Source organism: Macaca thibetana, chromosome 3, assembly GCF_024542745.1.
Source record: "Macaca thibetana thibetana isolate TM-01 chromosome 3, ASM2454274v1, whole genome shotgun sequence".
NCBI lineage: Eukaryota > Metazoa > Chordata > Mammalia > Primates > Cercopithecidae > Macaca > Macaca thibetana.
The window spans coordinates 87,289,977-87,311,269 of NC_065580.1; the positions used below are offsets into that span (position 1 = coordinate 87,289,977).

Sequence of the window (21,293 nt, forward strand, 5' to 3'; positions counted from 1 at the left end):
TCAGAAACATGTCCATCGTGTATACTTAACCCTTTTGCATGCACATAGTCAAACATAAATCCATTTGTTTACATATCATCCAAATATCTCTTTTCCTTTCCGTGAATGTTATCTACAGCTGTGAGTAAATGAACTGAGAAGAAAGGAACCTGCCTGCTCAAGTCACTTTCCACGGCATCCAATTTATCATGAAATGAATTACTATGCTTTGCATATGACCTGTGTGTGTGCCACGTAGCCATGGATGTTCACACTGTTTATCTTCCCACTTCAGTCCTTTGCTTCATAGACATGGTTCCTTTTTTTTTTCTTTTCTTTTTCTTTTTTTTTTTTTTTTTTTTTTTTGACCCACAGCTTCTCCTCTTCCTTAAAGCCTTTTCCGAAACAGAGCAGACAAAGTTGGCGATGCTGTCAGGGATTCTGCTCGGCAACGGCACCCTGCCCGCCACCATCCTCACCAGTCTCTTCACCGACAGCTTAGTCAAAGAAGGTAATGAGGCTCCTGTTTTCTCGCCTGTCACACAACAAAGGAAAAATAAAGCCACAGATAGTTATAAAAATGCCAGTTGCTCCTTTTGGTATCCTCTACTACTCATTCTTCACATAAGAGAATATCCGTGTATGTGTGTATATTGCCTTTCAAATAATAAAAGGAGTGGACATGTTAATTGTAGGACATTTGAAGGAAAAAAATATGCACACCTGTACAAAGACATATTAAGAAAGACTAATAGCCAATTAAAATCTCATGGAAGACTTGATGCCTAGGTCAAATACCCTGAAATTGATTTGGTGACCTTTTTGCCCTTCAATACAAAATGGCAGCCTTTAACTCTCACCCCTATTGTAAGAACAAAAACTGCTCCCCTCTCAAGGTCTAGAGAAACTGATGCTCAGATACTCATTTTGATTGCACTTTTTAAGATATTCATTGTCTCAGTTTTAGAAAACAGTTTTAAGTCTGCTGCAATAGAAGGAGTCTTGTTTTAATTTTAAGGCATTAAGAGTTGGGTAGGCATGCATACCATGATTTGGTTATAGAATAAAACAAAAGTGGGCTGTTTACTTGTAGGAGGATAATGATAGTCAAATTACAATGCAACACAAAACAGTTATTTTTCCTTAAAAACAAATTAAAAGAGCTTTTGTGCGAACATCTGTTTCTTCTGAGAACTTAAAAAGTTTTCCTCCTACGTATATGAAGTCCTAGCCTCATTCATGCCTGTAGTGAAAGGGGTTATAGTTTTCTTGTAGCTAAGAAAAGAATAGTAAATTGAGAGTCAATTGGTCTTATTCAAAGACTCTAGTTTTTAGCTTAAAATCACTCAGATTTATGACAATTCAGACTCTGTAATTGTTGGATGTTATTAGTATTATGACATTTTAAAGTATTTCCCTGAAGAAAATTCACAGTACAACACACATCTTATTTTTGCTATTAGCCATTTTGCACACAGAAAATCAACATAGTATATAAATGTTAACCATTCATTATTTTAAATTATCCTAGCCAACATAACAGAAAATAATTGCCTTTCTAGTTATTTTAAAAACCTAAATGATGTCTGTAACTTCCTTTGTAATGTATCCAAAAATTACATTATTAGATGGATAGATATGTGATAAAGCAAATACGGAAAAATATTAGTTATAGAAACTAGATGGTGGGCATGTGAGTGGTCATTGTTCAGTTTGTTCAGCTTTTCTGTATGTCTGGAAATTATTATAGTAAAATGTTTGAGGGGTGGTGAGGAGAAAAATAACTTTGCTATGGAAGTAGTATAGTGCCTCTGTTATATGGCTTTTCCTTAAACTCTGCCATCTTTTACAAACTAGAGGTTTAAACTCTTGCTTCCTAATTGGAAAAGCATTGAGAAAATGGCTGGGTATGGTAACTCATGCCTAAAATCCTAACACTTTGGGAAGCTGAGGTAAGAAAATTGCTTGAGGCCAGGAGTTTGAGACCAGTTTGGGAAACATAGCAAGACTCTTCTTCTCTACAAAAAAAAAAAGTAAAAACTAGCCAGGTGTGTTGGCACACCATGCAATCCCAGCTGCTCAGGAGACTAAGGCAAGAGGATTACTTGAGCCCAGGAGTTTGAGGCTACGGTGAGCTATGATCACATCATCTTACTACAGCCTGGGCAACAGAGAAAGACTATCTAAGATTAAAAAAAAAAAAAAAAGAAATAACGAAAATAGTTAAGAAATTAATCATTTTCACCAACTCATCCAATACATGACCAAGGGAGATGGGATTATCCTACTCAGTAGAGGAGTAACTATAAAGAAAGTTAAATCTCAATTTTAGGCTCCTAGTTTCAAGCATAGTTTTTCTTTACTTACAATACAGATTACAGCCTAGTATTAATTTATATTAAATTTTATATTGGTTGTATGAGCTAATGATAATGCTAAAAATTCATTTTAACAAGTTGTTTAACATGAACTTTCAGTTAAGATGTAATGCATGTTTTGTTGTCATGGCCATTTTTTTTTAAATTAGTTTATCTGCTTATTCAAGGGAAGAAAATCAGGTTTAGTTGGTGTCTATATGAATGATAGACGAATTAAATGCTTTGACTTTCCAGTTACTGGAAGACCTGGGTCAAATTGGTATATAAGGACATGTATTTCTTATGTAACAATAAATGGAAAATTAGGACAGACTTCAGGCTGAACAGCAATATCGTTCAGAACTTAAGTATTTTTCTCCTGTTATCATTCATAGCATTAACTTCATCCCAAGGATGCTGCCCCCTCTTGTTATAAATGTCTGCTGATACAGTTATGGCATATTCTTCCTGGTTCCGGTTCAGTGAAAGAACACTTCTCCTGAACACAGGATAATTTATCTTCCCTTCAGCTGATTGGCTGACACAGACTGCATGACCAGTACAGGTCCAGTAGCAATTGCCAGGGGGGTGCCTTGGGCAGATGAGCTTGAGCGAGGTCACTAAATTAATCATCAGAAAGAGGTGGTACCAGAACTTAGGCTAATGAGGAGTCACCTGGACTGGATAAAATGGGACCTCTTTTAGGAAAGAGGTAAAGAGAATAGAGGCTGCTTAGGCCACATTATCATTCGCTCATAACAATAGTAGAACCTTCAGTTTAGAAAACTCAGTTAAATGTTTCAACTACATCTTAACTCTTCATTAAATAACCACAACATAAATTTAGAAATTTGAAGTGTTCATAGAACTGTCTTCTTATTATCTGATTATTTCTATTTGGAAATAAGTGGTAATGTAAATGTGAACATGTGATTGAATGGTTTCCTGATTTAATATAACTAGCTTAATAACGATTTTTTTAAAATCCAGAAAAGTTTAACTTGAAACAGCCTTGATATTTTTATAGCTTAACTCAAGAATATTTTAAAATGCTTTTTATGGCTGGGCGCAATGCCTCATTCCTGTAATCCCAGCAATTTGGGAGGCCAGCACAGGTGGATCACCTGAGGTCAAGGGTTCAGGACTAGCCTGCCCAACATGGCAAAACCCTGTCTCTACTAAAAATACAGTAATTAGCTGAGTTTGGTGGTGCATGCCTGTAATCCCAGCTACTTGGGAGGCTGAGGCAGGAGAATCACTTGACCCCAGGAGGTGAAGATTGCAGTGAGCTGAGCTCGTGCCACTGCGCTCCAGCCTGGGCAACAGAGTGAGACTCCATCCCCTAAAAAATAAAAATAGGAATAAATAAATAAATAAAATGCTTTTTATAAAAAGTAAAACTAAGGTAAATGATGTGTGTTCATCTATTCGTAGCAGTACTTATTATATCTATCACTATCAGTGTTCTTGTACTGGCATCCTTTATTAGCAAATTACTTGATAAAGGTGACATTACAGTTTTGTGTCTCCTAATTTTCTTGTGCCTCAAGATCACTGTTATAAACATGAAATACATATGAACCAGAGGGTGAAATAAAGGCAATAACACCGAAGATACTGGGTGTTAAATATGTTTTTGACCAAGGTAAAATAACTTACAGTTAGACCAGGTTGGATTCAAAGAGTCCAAATTTGAAAAATATTTTAATTTATTTTCCTTTTCCTGAAAATGTTCTATTTTGAGTAACGAGAAGAGGAGAATTTGCCTAGAGGTCTATTGACTTTTCCTTTGTACCAAATTTAGTATTTTAGTTATTTACCCACTTCAGGAAACCTGGGTGCTTTGCACACCATCACAATTGGTTTTGCTCATAAAAGGAATGAAATTCTCTTTTGTTTTTGAACAGGCATTGCGGCCTCATTTGCTGTCAAGCTTTTCAAAGCATGGATGGCAGAAAAAGATGCCAACTCTGTTACCTCGTCTTTGAGAAAAGCCAACTTAGACAAGAGGCTGCTTGTAAGTGTTTTCTGGTGAAAGGGTTGTATGTATGATGCCTTTCTTGGAGCTTAAGCAATGCCTGCAATGTAGTATATGAGTAATATCCCTGGATCTATGTTGACTTGGAGCACTGTTCCTTTTATTTCTGTGTAATTGTTAATAGAAACTGATTTCATTTTAATCTTTATTTTGTCACCAAATGGCACAATAAAATTAAAGAATTGTGAGGAATATAGACTTCCAAATTTGTAAGTTTGTTGACATAGTGTTAATATTTAATCAGAATTAAGACTTTCTTTTATAGCCATAACTTTTTTTTTTTGGAGACAGAGTCTGGCTCTGTCACCCAGGCTGGAGTGCAGTGGCACAGTCTCACTCACTGCAACCTCTGCCTCCTGGGTTCAAACGATTCTCCTGCCTCAGTCTCCTGAGTAGGTGGGATTACAGGCACTCTCCACCACACCCAGCAAATTTTGGGATTTTGTTAGTAGAGATGGGGTTTCACCATGTTGGGCAGGTTAGTCTCAAACTCCTGACCTCAAGTGATCCTCCCACCTCAGCCTCCCAAAGTGCTGGGATTACAGGTGTGAGCCACCGCACCCAGCCTATAGTCATAACCTTCTAGACATTTTAAGGTTTTAATATGATAAAAATTTCATCAATCTCACTTAATCAAATACTTGTGATCTCTATTTTGAGTAGCAGTCAGACTGTGCTCATCTCAAATGTGTGTTAAATAGTTTGCTTAAAAAAAAAAGTTTAAACAAGATTGCCTTGGAAATACTTAAGCTGTTGCAGAAAGTAAACAAGTTAATTGTGTCACAGTTGCTTGATTATATTTTTATTTCTCCATCTTTGTGTATTTCTAAGAAAATCCAGAAAAATGTTTTGTTTTTATAATGTCTTTTTTTTTTTTTTTGCCACGCAATATCTCATTTTATTATTATTTTCTATGTGCTCCCTACAATTTCTTTCTTCTTGATGCAGCAGCTGTGAAATGCCAAGATTTTTCCAGGTGGAATTGCTTTTACAGTTCTAGGATAAAGTGTAAAAATAAGACACATCCCTGCCATCTTCTTTTCACCTGGCCTTTTCTCTGTTGTTCTCTTCCAGTGTGTTTCAGTGTGCAAGGGTCCAATCCCATGAGATAATTCTAAGACTCTCTCTCTTCCTCAAGAACACATGAAAGTAATTTTAAATGTAAATACTTGCAATTTAAATCACTTAAGAATACTTTGTTTCTTGACGTTTACCTTAAATAGATTTGTGTGTTTACAGTTTTTACATTATGGTAAAAGTCTAGGTTCTAGCTCATAATAATTTTCATTCCTCATATGTTTACTGAATGCCTACCCTGTGCTGGGCATGGTACGACAAGCTGCAGAGCCAGTAGAGAACAGGACAGAAAAGTTGCCTGCCCTTGTGAAACCTACTTTCTAGTGGACTTAGGGCAAATCCCTGTAAACAGAAGCAAAAGTCACAGAAGATAAGTGAATAGGTTGCTGAGGAAGGTGGAGGTTCATACAAAGGGAACATATTTGTTGTCCATGAGGCTGTGGGTTGTCTATAGGTTAGCTCTATCTTGGCTAAGCCTGACTTAGTTCCACATGCCTTTTCATTCGGGCGCAGGCTGAGGGAGCAGCTCCCATCTGGCCCATTCTGTCTTCACGGCAGAGTACCAGAACACAGAGACTGAACTGAACCTCTCAAGTATCTTAAAAACTCACCTATGGATGCTGCCATGCCTGGCAATAGACTGGGAAAATCCAGTCCACTAATAGGCTGCTTCTCCACCTCTGCAGATAGACATAGCAAGGAGGGGGTTCTCTTAATACTCTTTTGAAGCAGAGGAGGTGGATGATTGGGAAAAAAGATACAGTCTATCCGGTTATTTCTTAAAGCAGTAATTTTCTTAAAGATATTCACAACTATAGCCCGGTTAGCTTAATTAGGTGGCTTCATTTAGAAAATTCATTTTCTTTTTGGAAACACATGCCATCTAGCTGTTTTTACTAGGTTTGTGTGTGTTTGTGTGTATACGTGGAACATAGGTGGTGGTTTCTGCGAGAAACACATAAACTGGGTGAGAACAGGGTAGTTACCTATGCACTATGCCTGCCTGATATTTGTTGAATCAATAAGAGAATGAGGAACTAGTGAGTCAGTTCCCACTCTTTAGGAGGAAATTTTGTTTCATGAACATATACAACAAAATTCTCTTTAACTCTGAACTACTACATTTTAGGAAAATTAGTGTATTACCAGACTTTAGCTCTCACCCACTATTATAACACAGAAGAAAGAACAATTTATAGCAACTCAGAGAGGAGAGGGAATGGGAAAAAACAACCCTTATTACTGACAAAGCAAGTAGTGATTAAGAAATTAAAGATATTGCTCTCTTCCTTTATTTATTCAATAAGTATGTATTGATTATATTATATGCCGAAACTTCCAAGAGCTGGGGAGATTGAAAGGAACCAAACGAACAGACCCTTTCCTTCATGAAGCTTATATTCTATTTCAGGAGAGTGGGCCATAAACTAAAACCCATAAAACATGTATTATAATAAAGGTAAAAATTAAGTAGGGGCCCAGTGTGGTGGCTCACACCTGTAATCCCAGCACCTTAGGAGGCAGAGGCAGGTGGATCACTTGAAATCAGGAGTTCAAGACCAGCCTGACCAACATGGTGAAACCTTATCTCTACTGAAAATACAAAAAATTAGTTGGGCGTGATGGTGCACACCTGTAATCCCAGTTCCTCGGGAGGCTGAGGCAGGAGAGTTGCTTGAACCCGGGAGGTGGAGGTTGCAGTGAGCTAAGATCACGCCACTTCACTCCAGCCTGGATGACAGAGCAAGACTCCATCTCAAAACAAAATTAAGTAGGAAAGAGTTAGAGAGCTTCCAAATGTGGGCTGTGATTTTCAGTGGTGGAAAGCTCTCTGTGATAAGATGACATTTGTGTAAAGACTTGAGGGAGGTGTGGAGCGAACTGTTTAAGTATCTCCACATAGAGCATTCCAGGCAAAGGGAATGGGGAATGGGAAGGCCCACGTTGGGGACAGCAAGGGGAGAGCAGGTAAGAGCGAAAGTTTAGATAAGCTCAGAGAAGTAGCAAGGCCCGTATCATCTAGGGCTTTGGCTTGTATTCCAAATGAGATAGAAAGCTTTTGGAAATTCTCTGCAGAATGGTGTGTAATGTGATTTTGAGTCTCAACAGGATCACTCTTGCTGTCACTTTGGGAATAGACTCAGGAGCAAGAGCAAAAGCAGGGAGACCTTAATCTAGGGATGAGATGATAGAGATTTGTACCACGGTAGGGTTTCTCTAAAAAATACAAACCATGTTCCAAGTCAAAAAATGACATGGTATGATTCAGACTGGCTTCCCCTCAACTTAATCTGAATAATAATTTTTAATGTATTCTATACTATTCATAAGAATTTGGAATGTAGTTCAATAAGTGATATGTATGAGTGATATGAACATAACTTTAAATCAAACTTTGCAGTCACACTCTTCCTAAATAGAATATTGAGTGCTAGCACAGAGTAATGGAATAAGTATTGACTTTGGGGCACACAGCTCTGTTCTTAAATATTTTTGGCAGCATAAATTGGGTCAAGCTGCTTAACCTTGTTGAAACTTAGTTTATCATCTACAAAAAATGTCTGCTTTACCCAGTTGTTATGAGGAAAAGTGCCAGTACATTTTGATTCATAGCAGAAACTCAATAAAAGTACATTAGTTCCCTGCCCTGGAGATTTGGAAGATGTGGAGTGGTAGAGGAAATATCAGTGATGCAGTTTCAGTGTGGTATAAAATGTTTGCTTTATTATGAATGCATGTTTGATAGCTGCTCCCACCAGCTCTCTTCTGACATTTTGAAACATATGACTCAACCGGGGAAATTAATAGGATGATAGAACATTGAAATTTGAATCCTGACATAGGAGCCCTCCAGCTGTGTTCCTATAGGTGGTGGCAAACCCATTACAGATCTACTGAGGCTTTTCCTGGAACCACATAGCCATTGGCCATATGTATGCAAATCTAACCAATACAAAAGCCTGGATATATTTTTTAGACCCTGCAGCAGTCTGAAAAATGTGAGAGCTTTGAAAATCATCTTAATTTCATAGATGGGTGTTGAACTCACCCAGGATTAGATCGTGACTAAGTGTTACTGAGATTCTGCCAAACTGTGTAGGGTAAAATGGAAATGAGGTGAAAATATGAGAGCAGCTATGGTATATTGCTCTTTTTGAAAATTTCCATCAGAATTATGTAATAAACTAGAATTGGTATGGTGGGTGTCTTAGACCTTTTTTATTACTTACAACAGAACACCTGAAACTGGGTTATTTATACAGAAAAGGAACTTATTTCTTACAGTTATGGAGTCCCATGTCAAGGGGTTGCATCTGGTGAGAGCCTTCTTGCTGGTGGGGACTCTGCAGTGTCCCACGAAGGCTCAGAGCATCACATGGCGAGGGGGCTGAGTGTACTAGCTCAGGTCTCCCCTCCTCTTTTTTAAAGCCACCAGGTCCCCTCCCAACATAACCTATTAATCCATTCATGAGGGCAGAGCCCTTATAATCCAGTAACTCTTTAAAAGCCTCACCTCTCAATACTGGCACAATAGGGTCCAAGTTTATCTCAATTGCTTACCTTTTTTTCTTTTTCTTTGTGAAACTGCCTAATTTCAGAAGATGTTTAGCTCAATAGCTCAATAAATAGACCAGTGATTTGTTGTTTTGTAAAACAGTCTTATTCTTTTCTTCGAAATATGAGATATTCTAAGTGAAATGAAGATTTTGTCCTTTATGCTTGCCGAAATTTGAATGGCTTTGTGTATAACAGTCTCCCTTTTTCTCTTTCAGGAACTCTTTCCAGTTAACAGACAGAGTGTGGATCATTTTGCTAAATACTTCACTGACGCAGGTCTTAAGGAGCTTTCTGACTTCCTCCGAGTCCAGCAGTCCCTGGGCACCAGGAAGGAACTGCAGAAGGAGCTCCAGGAGCGTCTTTCTCAGGAATGCCCGATCAAGGAGGTGGGAGAACACGGGCAGACATCACTGCAATATACATGAATGGGAGGAATTACATGGGCTGTGTAGCAAAGGCTTTCCTTAAAAAGTCTGCCCTATGCTTATTGCTGTAAATTTATCCACTTATTCCTGCCATTTAAATTAACTCAGCTTCAAAGTATAGATTTAGAATCCTCCATTTTTGTTAACACTCTAGGATGGTCCAGAAATTAATAGTGATTTCCACACAAATGACATTTTACCAGGCTGCTATGATTTTCAAAATATGTCATCTGTCAAATAGATTTGACTATCCACTATCAGTATAGCCCATTATATGGTAGTTTTTAAATTTTGTTACAGATTATCTAACCTGATTAAGCATCTGCCTAGTGTTTGGAATTAACACTGGATTTTTTGTTCATCACTCTGTATGAATATGTAGGCTTTTTATTTGAAAAAAGCTTGAATTCCTATCATGGGAAAAGACTAGTTGAATGTGTGACTTGTTGAATCCCACTCACACTTGAAATAGCTGTGTTTCCCTACAATGTAAAAGCTATCTTTTTTATAATATGCATATACATAGTTCATATATACATGCTATCGTTCACAAAGCTATGACTATATCTTTTTTTTAATTTTTAATGTATCTGGAGAAAGCTTTCTATTTGAAGTTTCAAATCTTTCACACAACAATCTAAAAATTAATATAAAGCATCCTTTCTTTTTTTCCACCTGCTCCAAAATGCCTGACCTGCACCTACTTCCATGCTCCAAGCCCTGCATGGCACCTCACATGGTTGAAGGCTGGAGAATGTAGGACTGATACTATCCAGCAGGTGGAGGTGTTGGAATGACAAATATTCTTAAGTCTCATGATATTAAGGATAGCAGTATATTCAGTCATAGTTCTCCAAGCAAGAATTTGTACATGATTTTCCATGGGGAAAAGAAGGAAACATAAAAAGCCTTGTGATGCTTGTGGATGCCAGGATGTCACACTTTCATGTGGCTTCCTCCAGCCAGCACAGGGACTGGGACTGCCCAGCTCCTTCTGCTTTCAAAGGCTACTCAGGTCACTGCTGGCATTTCTGCACGCCAGGCCAGAGGTAAAGAAAGCAATGTGTTTCCACTAAACAAGAAAAGGGAGGAGAAAAAGGTTTTACTACTACTCGCAAACTAGTATGCTGGAGATATCATGATGACTTTTAATCACTTCTGAGGTCCAAACCTCTATTTATTATTTTATTTTAAAAGGAAAAAGCCTTTCAAATAAATTTGATATAAAATACATTGTTAGGCAAGCCTATATTCCATACTGTCAGGGTTGAGTATAAATTTGCATATTTATACATAATTCAAAAGGGAAAATAAGTTACTGAATACTGCTGAATTGATGTATATGAAATCTAAAAATTGCCTTTGCACTTTACAATTTATTTACAAATTAACTTTTCACTGAGATGGGGCATAACGATCATCAAAAGTAATGATTGAAGAATAAATTATGGAGAATGAACCTGTACAAACCCAAGATGGTATCCATCAAGAGGTTTTAAAGTTTACGGATGTAGATAAAAGTTCACAACTCTATTGCCTTCTTTAAATCTCCAAAAAGTCAAACTGGCCCAAGTATCCCTACTGTACTAGACTCAAAGGGGTTTCTGTATGAGGAAACAAAAATCCTCTCTTACTCCACATTATCCAGCAGCTCCTGACCAGAGCTAAGCCTATTAATTTTGGTACTAAAAATAAGTCTGCTTGAGAACAAATCATTGTATTTTTTCTCCCTCTTCCAGTCTGAGAATGCAGACAAGGAAAGGAGAAGCCAAGCAGATTGTTTCTTAGCTGCCCCAAAACGTTGACTCACTGGGCAGCTAGGAGGGAGGAGGGAGCTCTCCATCTGCCTGTTACTTTCTGACCCCATTTCCATGAAATGTAGGTGGTGCTTTATGTCAAAGAAGAAATGAAGAGGAATGATCTTCCAGAAACAGCAGTGATTGGTCTTCTGTGGACCTGTATAATGAACGCCGTTGAGTGGAACAAGAAGGAAGAACTTGTTGCAGAGCAGGCTCTGAAGCACCTGAAGGTAACAGCCCTTAGCAAGGAACTGACCCAGCCAAGGGCAAACTGCAGCTTTTTTTTTTTTTTTTTTTTTTTTTTTTTTTTAATTGAGACAGAGTCTCATTTTGTTGCCTCGGCTAGAGTGCAGTGGCACAATCTGGGCTCACTGCAACTTTGAACTCCTGGACTCAAGCCATCCTCCCTCCTCAGCCTCCCAGCTAGCTGGGACTATAGGTGCTTGCCACCACATCTGGCTAATTTCTTCATTTTTTGGTAGAGATGTTGTTTCGCTATGTTGCCCAGTCTGGTCCTGAAATCCTGCATTCAAGCTATCCTCCTGCTTCAGCCTCCCTAAATGTTGGGATTGCAGGCATGAGCCACCACCCCTGGCCCACATTTGTCTTAATTGAGAGTATGACAAATGGGTTCCAACTACAATTACCCCAGACTCAGACTAAACATATACTTCCTAATTTTTTTCAAGTTTGCACCCACCGTTCATGAGAACATAGCAGTGAATAAACTATCCATGTTACTTTGATCAGGGAAGGCCCTTTAGAAGAGATAAGTATTGAATTGAGTAAGTCTCAGAAAAACAATGGCTGTGCATCAGTGTCAGAAAGTCAAGGATATTTCTAAATGAATGCTTTTTATCCCAGCAGCTCATCAAGATTCTTTCTCTGTACCCACTAAGAGTCCAAACATGAGAATCTGCCTATATTAAAGATAATTGCTATGCCTGCTATGTCTAAGAAATATTGTGAAAATGCAGTCATATCCTCATACAATATCCATTGTATTACTGGACTGTGGCTCTGCCATTGAGAAAGTGTAAATCTTCTTCCCAGTTCCCTCACAGGTCTGCCATACTGCTTTGTTCCTACTGTTCTGTTCCCCTCACCCTGTTGGACACAATATGATGATAACAAGGTATTAATCCTAAAGTCAGTCTTTTCTAAGCAACCCTCCAGGTTATTGTTATGGTTCCAGCAGTGTCAGCTGTGTACCTCCCACACAAGTGATGGCTTTTACTCTCCACTTCTGTTCTAGCAATATGCTCCCCTGCTGGCCGTGTTCAGCTCCCAAGGCCAGTCAGAGCTGATCCTCCTCCAGAAGGTTCAGGAATACTGCTACGACAACATCCATTTCATGAAAGCCTTTCAGAAGATTGTGGTTCTCTTTTATAAAGGTATCCATCCATGTGCCACTGCTGTGCTTCTGTGTTTTGCTGAAGCTCTTTGAGGGGCAGAGCAGGGAATGAGGCAGAGGAGGTCATAGGGCTCTGTTTAGAGATGGACAGCAAGATGCTAATTTGTGGAAGTTTTATTGAGGCAGCCATACCACGTAGAGAGAGGAGGCATACACGCCACATATGTGTTGGCTTGGAAACCCTGCTTAGGCCCCTGGGCACTTCTCATTGGTAGATGAACTGGTAATTGTTTCTTGGGGATGGTGGAAAAAAATGTAATTATATAAAATTGAGCCTGTTTTTGAATTGTAAGGATTAGCTCTAATAACAATGATTATCAAAATGCTATATATATTATGTTCAGACCCTTTTAGGTACCATAAATCTGACTTTAAAATTACTGAAGTAATTAGCCTTTTTACTTTGTATTTTAGTTACTTGGCCCAGCCATTCTTCTATTTTCCAAGGGAATGGCTATTTTTAGGTTTTCACATTTACTGTCTTTTCATTGTATTTATAAGGATTAGGTTGCCATGACAACTGGCACTAAAAAATGAATGCTAAAGGTTTTAACTGATCTCAATCTGTATACCTACAGCATACAAAAATGTCCTAGGCTATTTTTTGGGCCTAAATTTGTATAGTTTTGTGAGGGAGAAAAAGGAACACTTAAGAAATGATACATTTTGAACACTGTAACATGTTTATGTTATTATATTCATAAATATCATGATATCAGAAAAGTTAATACCAGCCAAATGTTTATTTTCTCTTTGATGTGTTCCTAAATTTGTCTATTTTGAATTATATCTTGGGAATTTGGAAAATAAAAGTTTTACATAAATAATAGCTCTTTTAAAAATGCTTAATAGCATTTCACAATGAATTTTAATTGGCCACATAGATTCTTCAAATGAATGAATCTTGTCCACAGGTGTTTGGGTGATATTTTACTTTTTCAGAGCACAAAGTATTCAGCAACAATTATAATAGTCAGTAGGAAAATATGATGGCCACCCATTACCACTTGAGGTTCAGTAATTGGTGTTTTCTCCAACCAAATCTGAGTTGGGTCTTCTTGGATTTAGTCATAAGATAGCAGTGTCCTAAAACTAGGCCCCACCCAATGATACCCAAAGCGATCCACCCATCAGAACCAAACCTGCAAGCCGTGTTACCAACTCATAGATGGTACCCAGCAGCCAAGAATGAGAAGTGGGGCCCAACCTTCCGTGGCCACAGCTGGCTCCATTTGTAAAACTGGCAGAGAGACTTATGGAACAGGTTTCACTGTTTTGAGGGTGGTAAATTTTTTCCACTACAGAAAACCAAACTGTTCATAAACTAGTTACCTGAACATAGTTTGCTTTCTTGTCATTTAAAAGATAACTCAACCAGTGTTTCTCACCAAATTTTTTTTTAACTGAGACATCATTGTTTGAGTCTCATCTTCAGGAGCACCCTATCTTGTTATTGCAATGAAATCACAAAGAATCAGCAAACCCCTTGTTATGGGAAATGGCATCTAGGTGGCATATGAACTATTAAAATCCTGCAGATTTCTCTATTTTAACCACTAATGCCAACCTCCTTTTCCTTTAGACTTCTTATAACAACTACTGACAGGTAGTAAAACTGGCTACTTTGAGTTTTTTCTCATTCATCAGCCCCAGATGCTAAGGGTCAGTATGACCCAAAATTATAAAATAACTCAAGAAGTAAGCACTGGGAAGTAAAAAGAAGAGGCATGAGCTCTTAGGCTTATTGATTAACTAGGTAATCAGCATTTAAATAACCTAAAATTAGTTAGGTCTGTGGCAAGTATGACCTGGCCCCAGGGAACACAGGAAGGGTGAGTGTCAACATCAATTTTAATTCTGCCTTAGTTATTTTTGGAAATGAAATTGGGAAACTTTTTTAAAAGTGGAAACCTAAAATACATCACTGAACTAACATTTTAAATACCATTTTCTAGGTAATTTTGTAATTTTCCACAAAATGATATATATAGTCTGTTTTCCTAAGTGAAATAATTCCATGTTTTCTCTTGAGAACATGGAATCCCTGAGGAATGATTGTTCCATACCACATTAAGAGCATTACTGTGTTAACTATGTTTACCGTCTTGTCTCTTTTTTGCCAGATTTTTACTTTCACCTTATTTTGTCCACCAAACACTTGTGCACCAGGAGACATGTATTTGATTTGTTTCTGTAAAGATCTGATGCTCTCATTCTGTGTTTTATATGCCTAGAAAGACTTAATAAACAGTGAGTGTTAAAGCACTCTTTTCCTAATATGCCTAAGAATTACCCAGAGAGCTTGGTATAAAACACAGCTCCCCCAGAGATTCTGATTCAGTAGGGCCAGGATTGGGCCTGAGAATTTTCATTTTAGCAAGTTTCCAAAGTGATGCTCTGACTGTTGTACCAGGACCACTGGTATAAAGTATATAGAATTCAAGAAGCAACAGATGCTATGAACTCCAGTAACATGTTCAAGATTATACTTACCTTTGATTTCATGTACATATCCACATCTTACAAATATGGAATAGTGTCTTCTCTGCTGCTTTTACCAAGTTTCTGTGGATTCCTTTAGTTTGTCATAAGGAACATAGTTTTTAAAATGTGGTTTTTAAAATGTAATGGAAACCGTTGCTCCTTTTTAATTCTCATTTTTATCTCTCTCTTACACACACAGCACACACAAACACATACATGGACATACACACACACAGCTCCCCTTTCCCAACATGTCCAGAACTTGAGGATAACAGAAACTTGGGCATGTGATTAGCCATGGCAAATCCAATTACTTAATTGAATATCATTATTGAAAGATTTATGAATCTTTTATATAAATAACAGTGGAATAAAAGCAAATTAAATAATACTAGTCAGCAAAGAAAAAAGTGGTGATGGGTCATTTTGCAAAGATTCTCTTTCTGTATTAAAATCTAGATTTGTATATTTCAGGCAGTAAGAAAGAGTAAATCCATTGCTAACTTTCAAGCATCACATTATTGACTTTTAAAAATAATTTTCTCTTCTTTTTTCCCTGAAGATAAGTCCCATAGACTCAGCATGGTCTAAAACATATAAAACTACCTTGTCAAGTACTGTTATTATCTCTGTCATGGGTTTTCTTGTTTGCAGAAGTTTTTTAGGTTAAATTCTATCCTGCATGCAAATTTTTCTAAAAGGAGTTTTTTATTCTAGTTCTAAAAAAGGGTGAGTGCCCTTCTCAGCATATATTCCCAGCATTCTTAGGGTAAATTATTTTTGACTTGTGTCCCTATGTGACATTCCTAATAAAAAAATTCTGAATTTCAAGAGTTTCAAGTGACATAGTTTTAGACTAACTTTCTAAATAACTAACATGATCTAAAATTTAGCAGTTCTCAAGCCACTTTTCCAATATTGTCTCTTTGATCCTCATGAATACATTAGAACTCTACAAATTGAGAAATATTTATTTTTTTCTCATCAAGTTAACAAATTTATTCCTTATACATGTGTTGAATAGATACTATGGGGCAGGTGTTTCATTAAATGCTGGAAATGAGATGAACAAAATATAGTGCCTGACTTCCTGAATTTCAGGATGTAGAAGAAAACAAAGAATTACAGTCACCATGTCAATTGCTGAAATAAGCCTCACACAGAGGGTGTCAGAAGGAATAGGACCACAGAGGAAGGGCACCTAACTTGTTAAAGCTAATTTGGAGGGGGAGAAGTGAAGGCTCTCGAGGTGCATGCATCTCACCAAACATTGTGAAGAAGTTGGCCAGATAGAAGGGAAAACATATATTCCAGTCTCTATGTGCCATCATACAATGTCTTCCTTTCTTACTGTCTTTTACTGTTATTCTGTATTCCTAAGAGGCATTTGTGGAATATCCCACCAAACATGATTTCTCAGTTTTAATTAACTCTTTTCCCCACTTTATCCTTAGTGAGGGAAAAAATTGTCTGATTCTTTATCCCTCAAGGAGTTCTTTCCTTTTCAGACCTTTCCTTTCACTAAATAGAAGTTGAATTTCTTCTTACACTCTTTGATGTTAATGCTTTGCCTCTGTGGTGTTCCATGTAGATACTTCAGTAGCTTTTAGTTAATAATTCTCCGGTGCTAGAAGTTTGATCTTTCAGCAAGTAGTTATTACCAAACTGGGTTCTTCTAAGAACTCAACATTACACCATTAATATGTAGACTGCTCTTATTTTAAATTCTCCTTCCTATTCTTAACATTAAATATTCTCAATTAATGGCAATTTAAGAATACCAAGGCACAGGATTTGCAGTAAACAATGCATTTGATAGGTTTTGCCTATCATTTAGTGTGCTTTTCACAAGCACTGACGTCGACAAGCATTTCAGTAGTTGCATGGTCTCTTTCAGCCTCTGTGGGGCAATAAAACACAGGAATGAGCTCTCAACCTTCAAAAGGAAAGCTCAGACAAATAGTATCACTAAACTGCAGTCTACATCAGCTTTCCAACCTGTACTTTGTATCATCCTCAGTTCAGTAAGGTGTGGAGAAAAAAATCAATTCTCCTTTCCATGTTTGTCACAGTTTAAAATTATATTGTTTGTTTAGAACATTAATAACGATAGTTCAGTAGTGCATGAATATAATTTATAAACTCAAAAATATACATACGTTGGGTGTATATGCCCAAAATTATTCTACAGACAGGAAGACATGATCCAGTTTGATAATTACGGATCTAATCACAAGCATCTTAAAGACAAATTACAAATTACATAAAAGGGACTTTTAAAATCTCTGTTAATGTTCTTTAAAAGTCTCTGCAAGGCAGTCTTGCATAATAACAGGTCAATTCCTTGGGACACAACTGCCTGCTCCTCAACTCTATAACAGTTAGGCTCTGATGGCTAGTAGAAATTTCTTTTATCTCAGTGGAGAGCTGGAAACAAAGAGCTAAAATAATTAGAAGCTAAGAGTAATTCTATAGGACCCCTGATTGTAACTCTTGCATCCAGTCTCTATAAGTAAATTCAGACTTCTTGCTTCCTTTGCAAAATGTAGTGTTTTTAGTGATAATAATAAACAAGTTTAAAAAAAAAAAACAACTTTTATTTTCATAAACAAATCTTGTTCATTTTAGTCAGGTCAGTCTCTTCAATTTAATCCAAGAACATTTTCCAAGAGCCAATAATTCTTTAAAAATAAAAAGCTAGTGTTTTTGTTATGAAAATATCAGTGATGTTTTAAATGAAAACAGTATTAAACTGTTTCTGTCATTTTCATAAGTTGAAATTACATTTTAACTGAAAATATATCATTCGAGTAATTTATTAACATTATATGGCTTTATCAGTATTTGTACTGAATTGAGCACATCTCAGGGACAATAATAAATGCTTTGTACCTGTTTTCTATCTCGTTTCCCACTACAAATTCCCAAACAACAACCCATTAGGACATTAGAACATTGGGAGAATATGTACACTTATTTTTATATTCTCATTCTTAACATTAAATACTCTCAATTAATGGTATCTTGAGAATATCAAGGCACATTTGTGGAATTTAGAGTTTTAGACAAAAGATAGTTAACATTTTTTTGTTGTTGTCAGAAACCTGTAGGAAACTAGCTAATGTGTCTATTTTCCCTTAATGTAGTAGAGGAAAAATATTACTCTTATAATTTGATATACTGTGGGAAAATAAGTCGTGATTTAGTGATGGAGAAAGTGTGGAACTTCAGTTTATGTGTGTATTACTCCCACAACCCAGAAGTTCCTTTTTATATCTAATTGCTAACATTATTGCATATTATCTACATTTTTTTCCTTTGCCATTTTTCTCCTAAAAAAGAAAATCCCAATCCCCTTAAAAGACACTGGTGATTTGAGGTTGCTCTTTAATCAAGATATGGTTGAACTTGGCAGGACACAAAATGTTCTAAAATGCTGGAATTGCTGATTCATTTGCCAAATTACAAAATAATTCTATTTCCTACCAGCAAATTAGCACTGTGAGAGATTTCCAAGTCCTAGTAGTGAGCTATAGGCTTGCATTATATCATGCCTAAGATGCCTACTTAAGCCTTTAGTAAGCTATCAAAATAGGGCACTGTGCTACATGAAAATCAACTTGGTTCCTCTCTTCTGATAAGTAACAGAATGCTTTATATTAAAAATGATTGCTTTCTATTAAACTGTAAGACATGAAGTTGTTTTGAAACATGACATTTGTGTAGTAACTTTGAAATCTTTGATTTCAAATTGCAGCTGATGTTCTGAGCGAAGAAGCAATACTGAAATGGTATAAGGAAGCACATGTTGCTAAAGGCAAAAGTGTTTTTCTTGACCAGATGAAGAAATTTGTTGAGTGGTTACAAAATGCAGAAGAAGGTATGATTCTGTTTAAAAACTTTGATGACCTTTAAACACTGTCTCATTATATGTCAAAATATTTACCACAGATTTTACTTGCTTTCCTAAAACTAAAATTCTTGAGTTATCTTTTGTATCAAACATTTTGCCGACATCTTAGCTTTCCTTTCTGAAATCACGGCAATAAAAATCTCTACATGTAAAAACAAAGAACGAAATGAAGTGCTTAAATTATCCACTCTGATGGAGGACAGTAAAGAAGAAATGATCAGTAGATGTGAAAGGAGAAAAATACATTTAGCTTAATCACACATTATGGAATTCTATAGATTTTTATGACACCTTTACCAATTAACTGGCAATTTTAAATAATGGAAATGTAAGATGGAAGGATAATAATAGATAAGAGTGAATTCAGGCCAGGTGTGGTGGCTCACACCTGTAATCCCAGTGCTTTGGGAAGCTGAGGAGGGCGGATCACCTGAGGTCAGGAGTTCGAGAGCAGCCTGGCCAACATAATGAAACCCTGTCTCTATTAAAAATACAAAAAAAATTAGCCAGATATGGTGGCACATGCCTGTAGTCCCAGCTACTCGGTAGGCTGAGGCAGGAGAATCGCTTGAACCAGGAGGCGAAGGTTGCAGTGAGCCAAGATCGCGCCACTGCACTCCAGCCTGGATGACAGAGCAAGACTGCATCTCAATAAATAAATAAATAAATAAATAGAGTGAATTTAATTAAGAATAAAAAGTTTAGACCCGGCGCAGTGACTCATGCCTGTAATCCCAGCACTTTGGGAGGCCGAGGCAGGCGGATCACGAGGTCAGGAGATCGAGACCATCTTGGCTAACACAATGAAACCCCGTCTCTACTAAAAATATAAAAAATTAGCCAGGCGAGGTGGCAGGCACCTGTAGTCCTAGCTACTCGGGAGGCTGAGGCAGGAGAATGGCGTGAACCTGGGAGGCAGAGTTTGCAGTGAGCCAAGATCGTGCCACTGTACTCCAGTTTGGGCAACAGAGCAAGACTCTGCCTCAAAAAAAAAAGACAAAGAATAAAAAGTTTATCTTAGGTGATCCAAAGAAGAAAAGTTGTATTGTTTAATTTTATATATATTCAAATTTTTATATAATTTATATGTATATATGTTTGTATATTTTTATATAATTTATATGTATAAATTTTTATGTAATTTTATATAATTTATATGTATAAATTTATTTTTATATAATTTATATATAATTTTTATATAATTTATATGTATAAATTTAATATATATATAATGTATTCATTTATAAGTATTCGTATATATATGCATGTTGCATTTTTAGACAGGCAAAATTTACCTGAAAGCAGAAAAGAGCAAGAGTTTGCCATCTGCCTTCATGTGACTATTTTACCTAATAATGGGTGCCTAGGGTAAAAGTATGCTGGCGCAATGGCAGGGTTCTGGGTTGGTGACTGTAGTAATTTATGACCTTTATTAGAGGAATCTGGGGGGAAATACCTAAATTCTTTCTTTCTTCTCTCCTAGAATCTGAATCGGAGGGTGAGGAAAATTAAATGGCTCAACAAGCACAATACCTAGGTTACCACACACCACTTTTTGATTGGGAATGCTGAACCATTTGAGAAGAGAAACTTGGCTTCTGTTTTCGCAAAGGAAAAAATATAGGATAGGCTTCTCTTGTGCAGAGGGAGAAATGGTTTTGTTTTTGTTTTGTTTTTAAATGGAGCCCTGAGGCATCACCTATTATACTTGGGACTCTACCTCTCACTCACTATATGCTAACTTAAAGCCATTCAACAAGGAGTCAAGTAGGAATCTGAAATTAAATACTCAACAGACTCCTCTTTTTTTAGCTGTATTTTTCAGGTACTGTGTGGTGCCCGCCCCACTGGTGTCTATTACAGGCCACTTTGGTAGTTGTGTATCTGCTCATGTATGTGATTTGACAAACCAGTTTTTTAAAATAAATGGCTTTTTAAAAATCTGGGCTTATATTGTCAGAGCTTTTATTTCTTTCCTGTACGTGACTTCTTACACAGATGGTATTTCGGTGTTTTTTTCTCTTCCTATCCACAATATTGAATGGTAATATTTCTTGTCATCTATTAAAAACTATTCTGCTCATGCCTGTAATCCCAGCACTTTGGGAGGCCGAGGCGGGCGGATCACGAGGAGGTCAGGAGATCGAGACCATCCTGGCTAACACGGTGAAACCCCGTCTCTACTAAAAATACAAAAATTAGCCGGGCGAAGTGGCGGGCGCCTGTAATCCCAGCTACTCCGGAGGCCG

At 37.1% G+C, this 21,293-nt stretch overlaps 1 protein-coding gene across 5 annotated transcripts in view; it reads left to right on the forward strand.

Moving 5' to 3' along the window:
- BZW2 (basic leucine zipper and W2 domains 2) overlaps positions 1-20,990 on the forward strand; it is a 59,269-nt gene extending 38,279 nt beyond the window's left edge. For all 5 annotated transcript variants that reach the window (XM_050785379.1, XM_050785375.1, XM_050785376.1 and 2 more), the window contains exons 6-12: positions 355-490; positions 4,244-4,353; positions 9,225-9,395; positions 11,317-11,463; positions 12,489-12,627; positions 18,889-19,011; positions 20,528-20,990. In XM_050785379.1, the coding sequence (XP_050641336.1) occupies positions 355-490; positions 4,244-4,353; positions 9,225-9,395; positions 11,317-11,463; positions 12,489-12,627; positions 18,889-19,011; positions 20,528-20,556 (855 nt within the window). In that variant the 3' untranslated portion in view covers positions 20,557-20,990. The remainder of the gene's footprint in view (positions 1-354; positions 491-4,243; positions 4,354-9,224; positions 9,396-11,316; positions 11,464-12,488; positions 12,628-18,888; positions 19,012-20,527) is intronic.
- Positions 20,991-21,293: the final 303 nt, after the last annotated feature.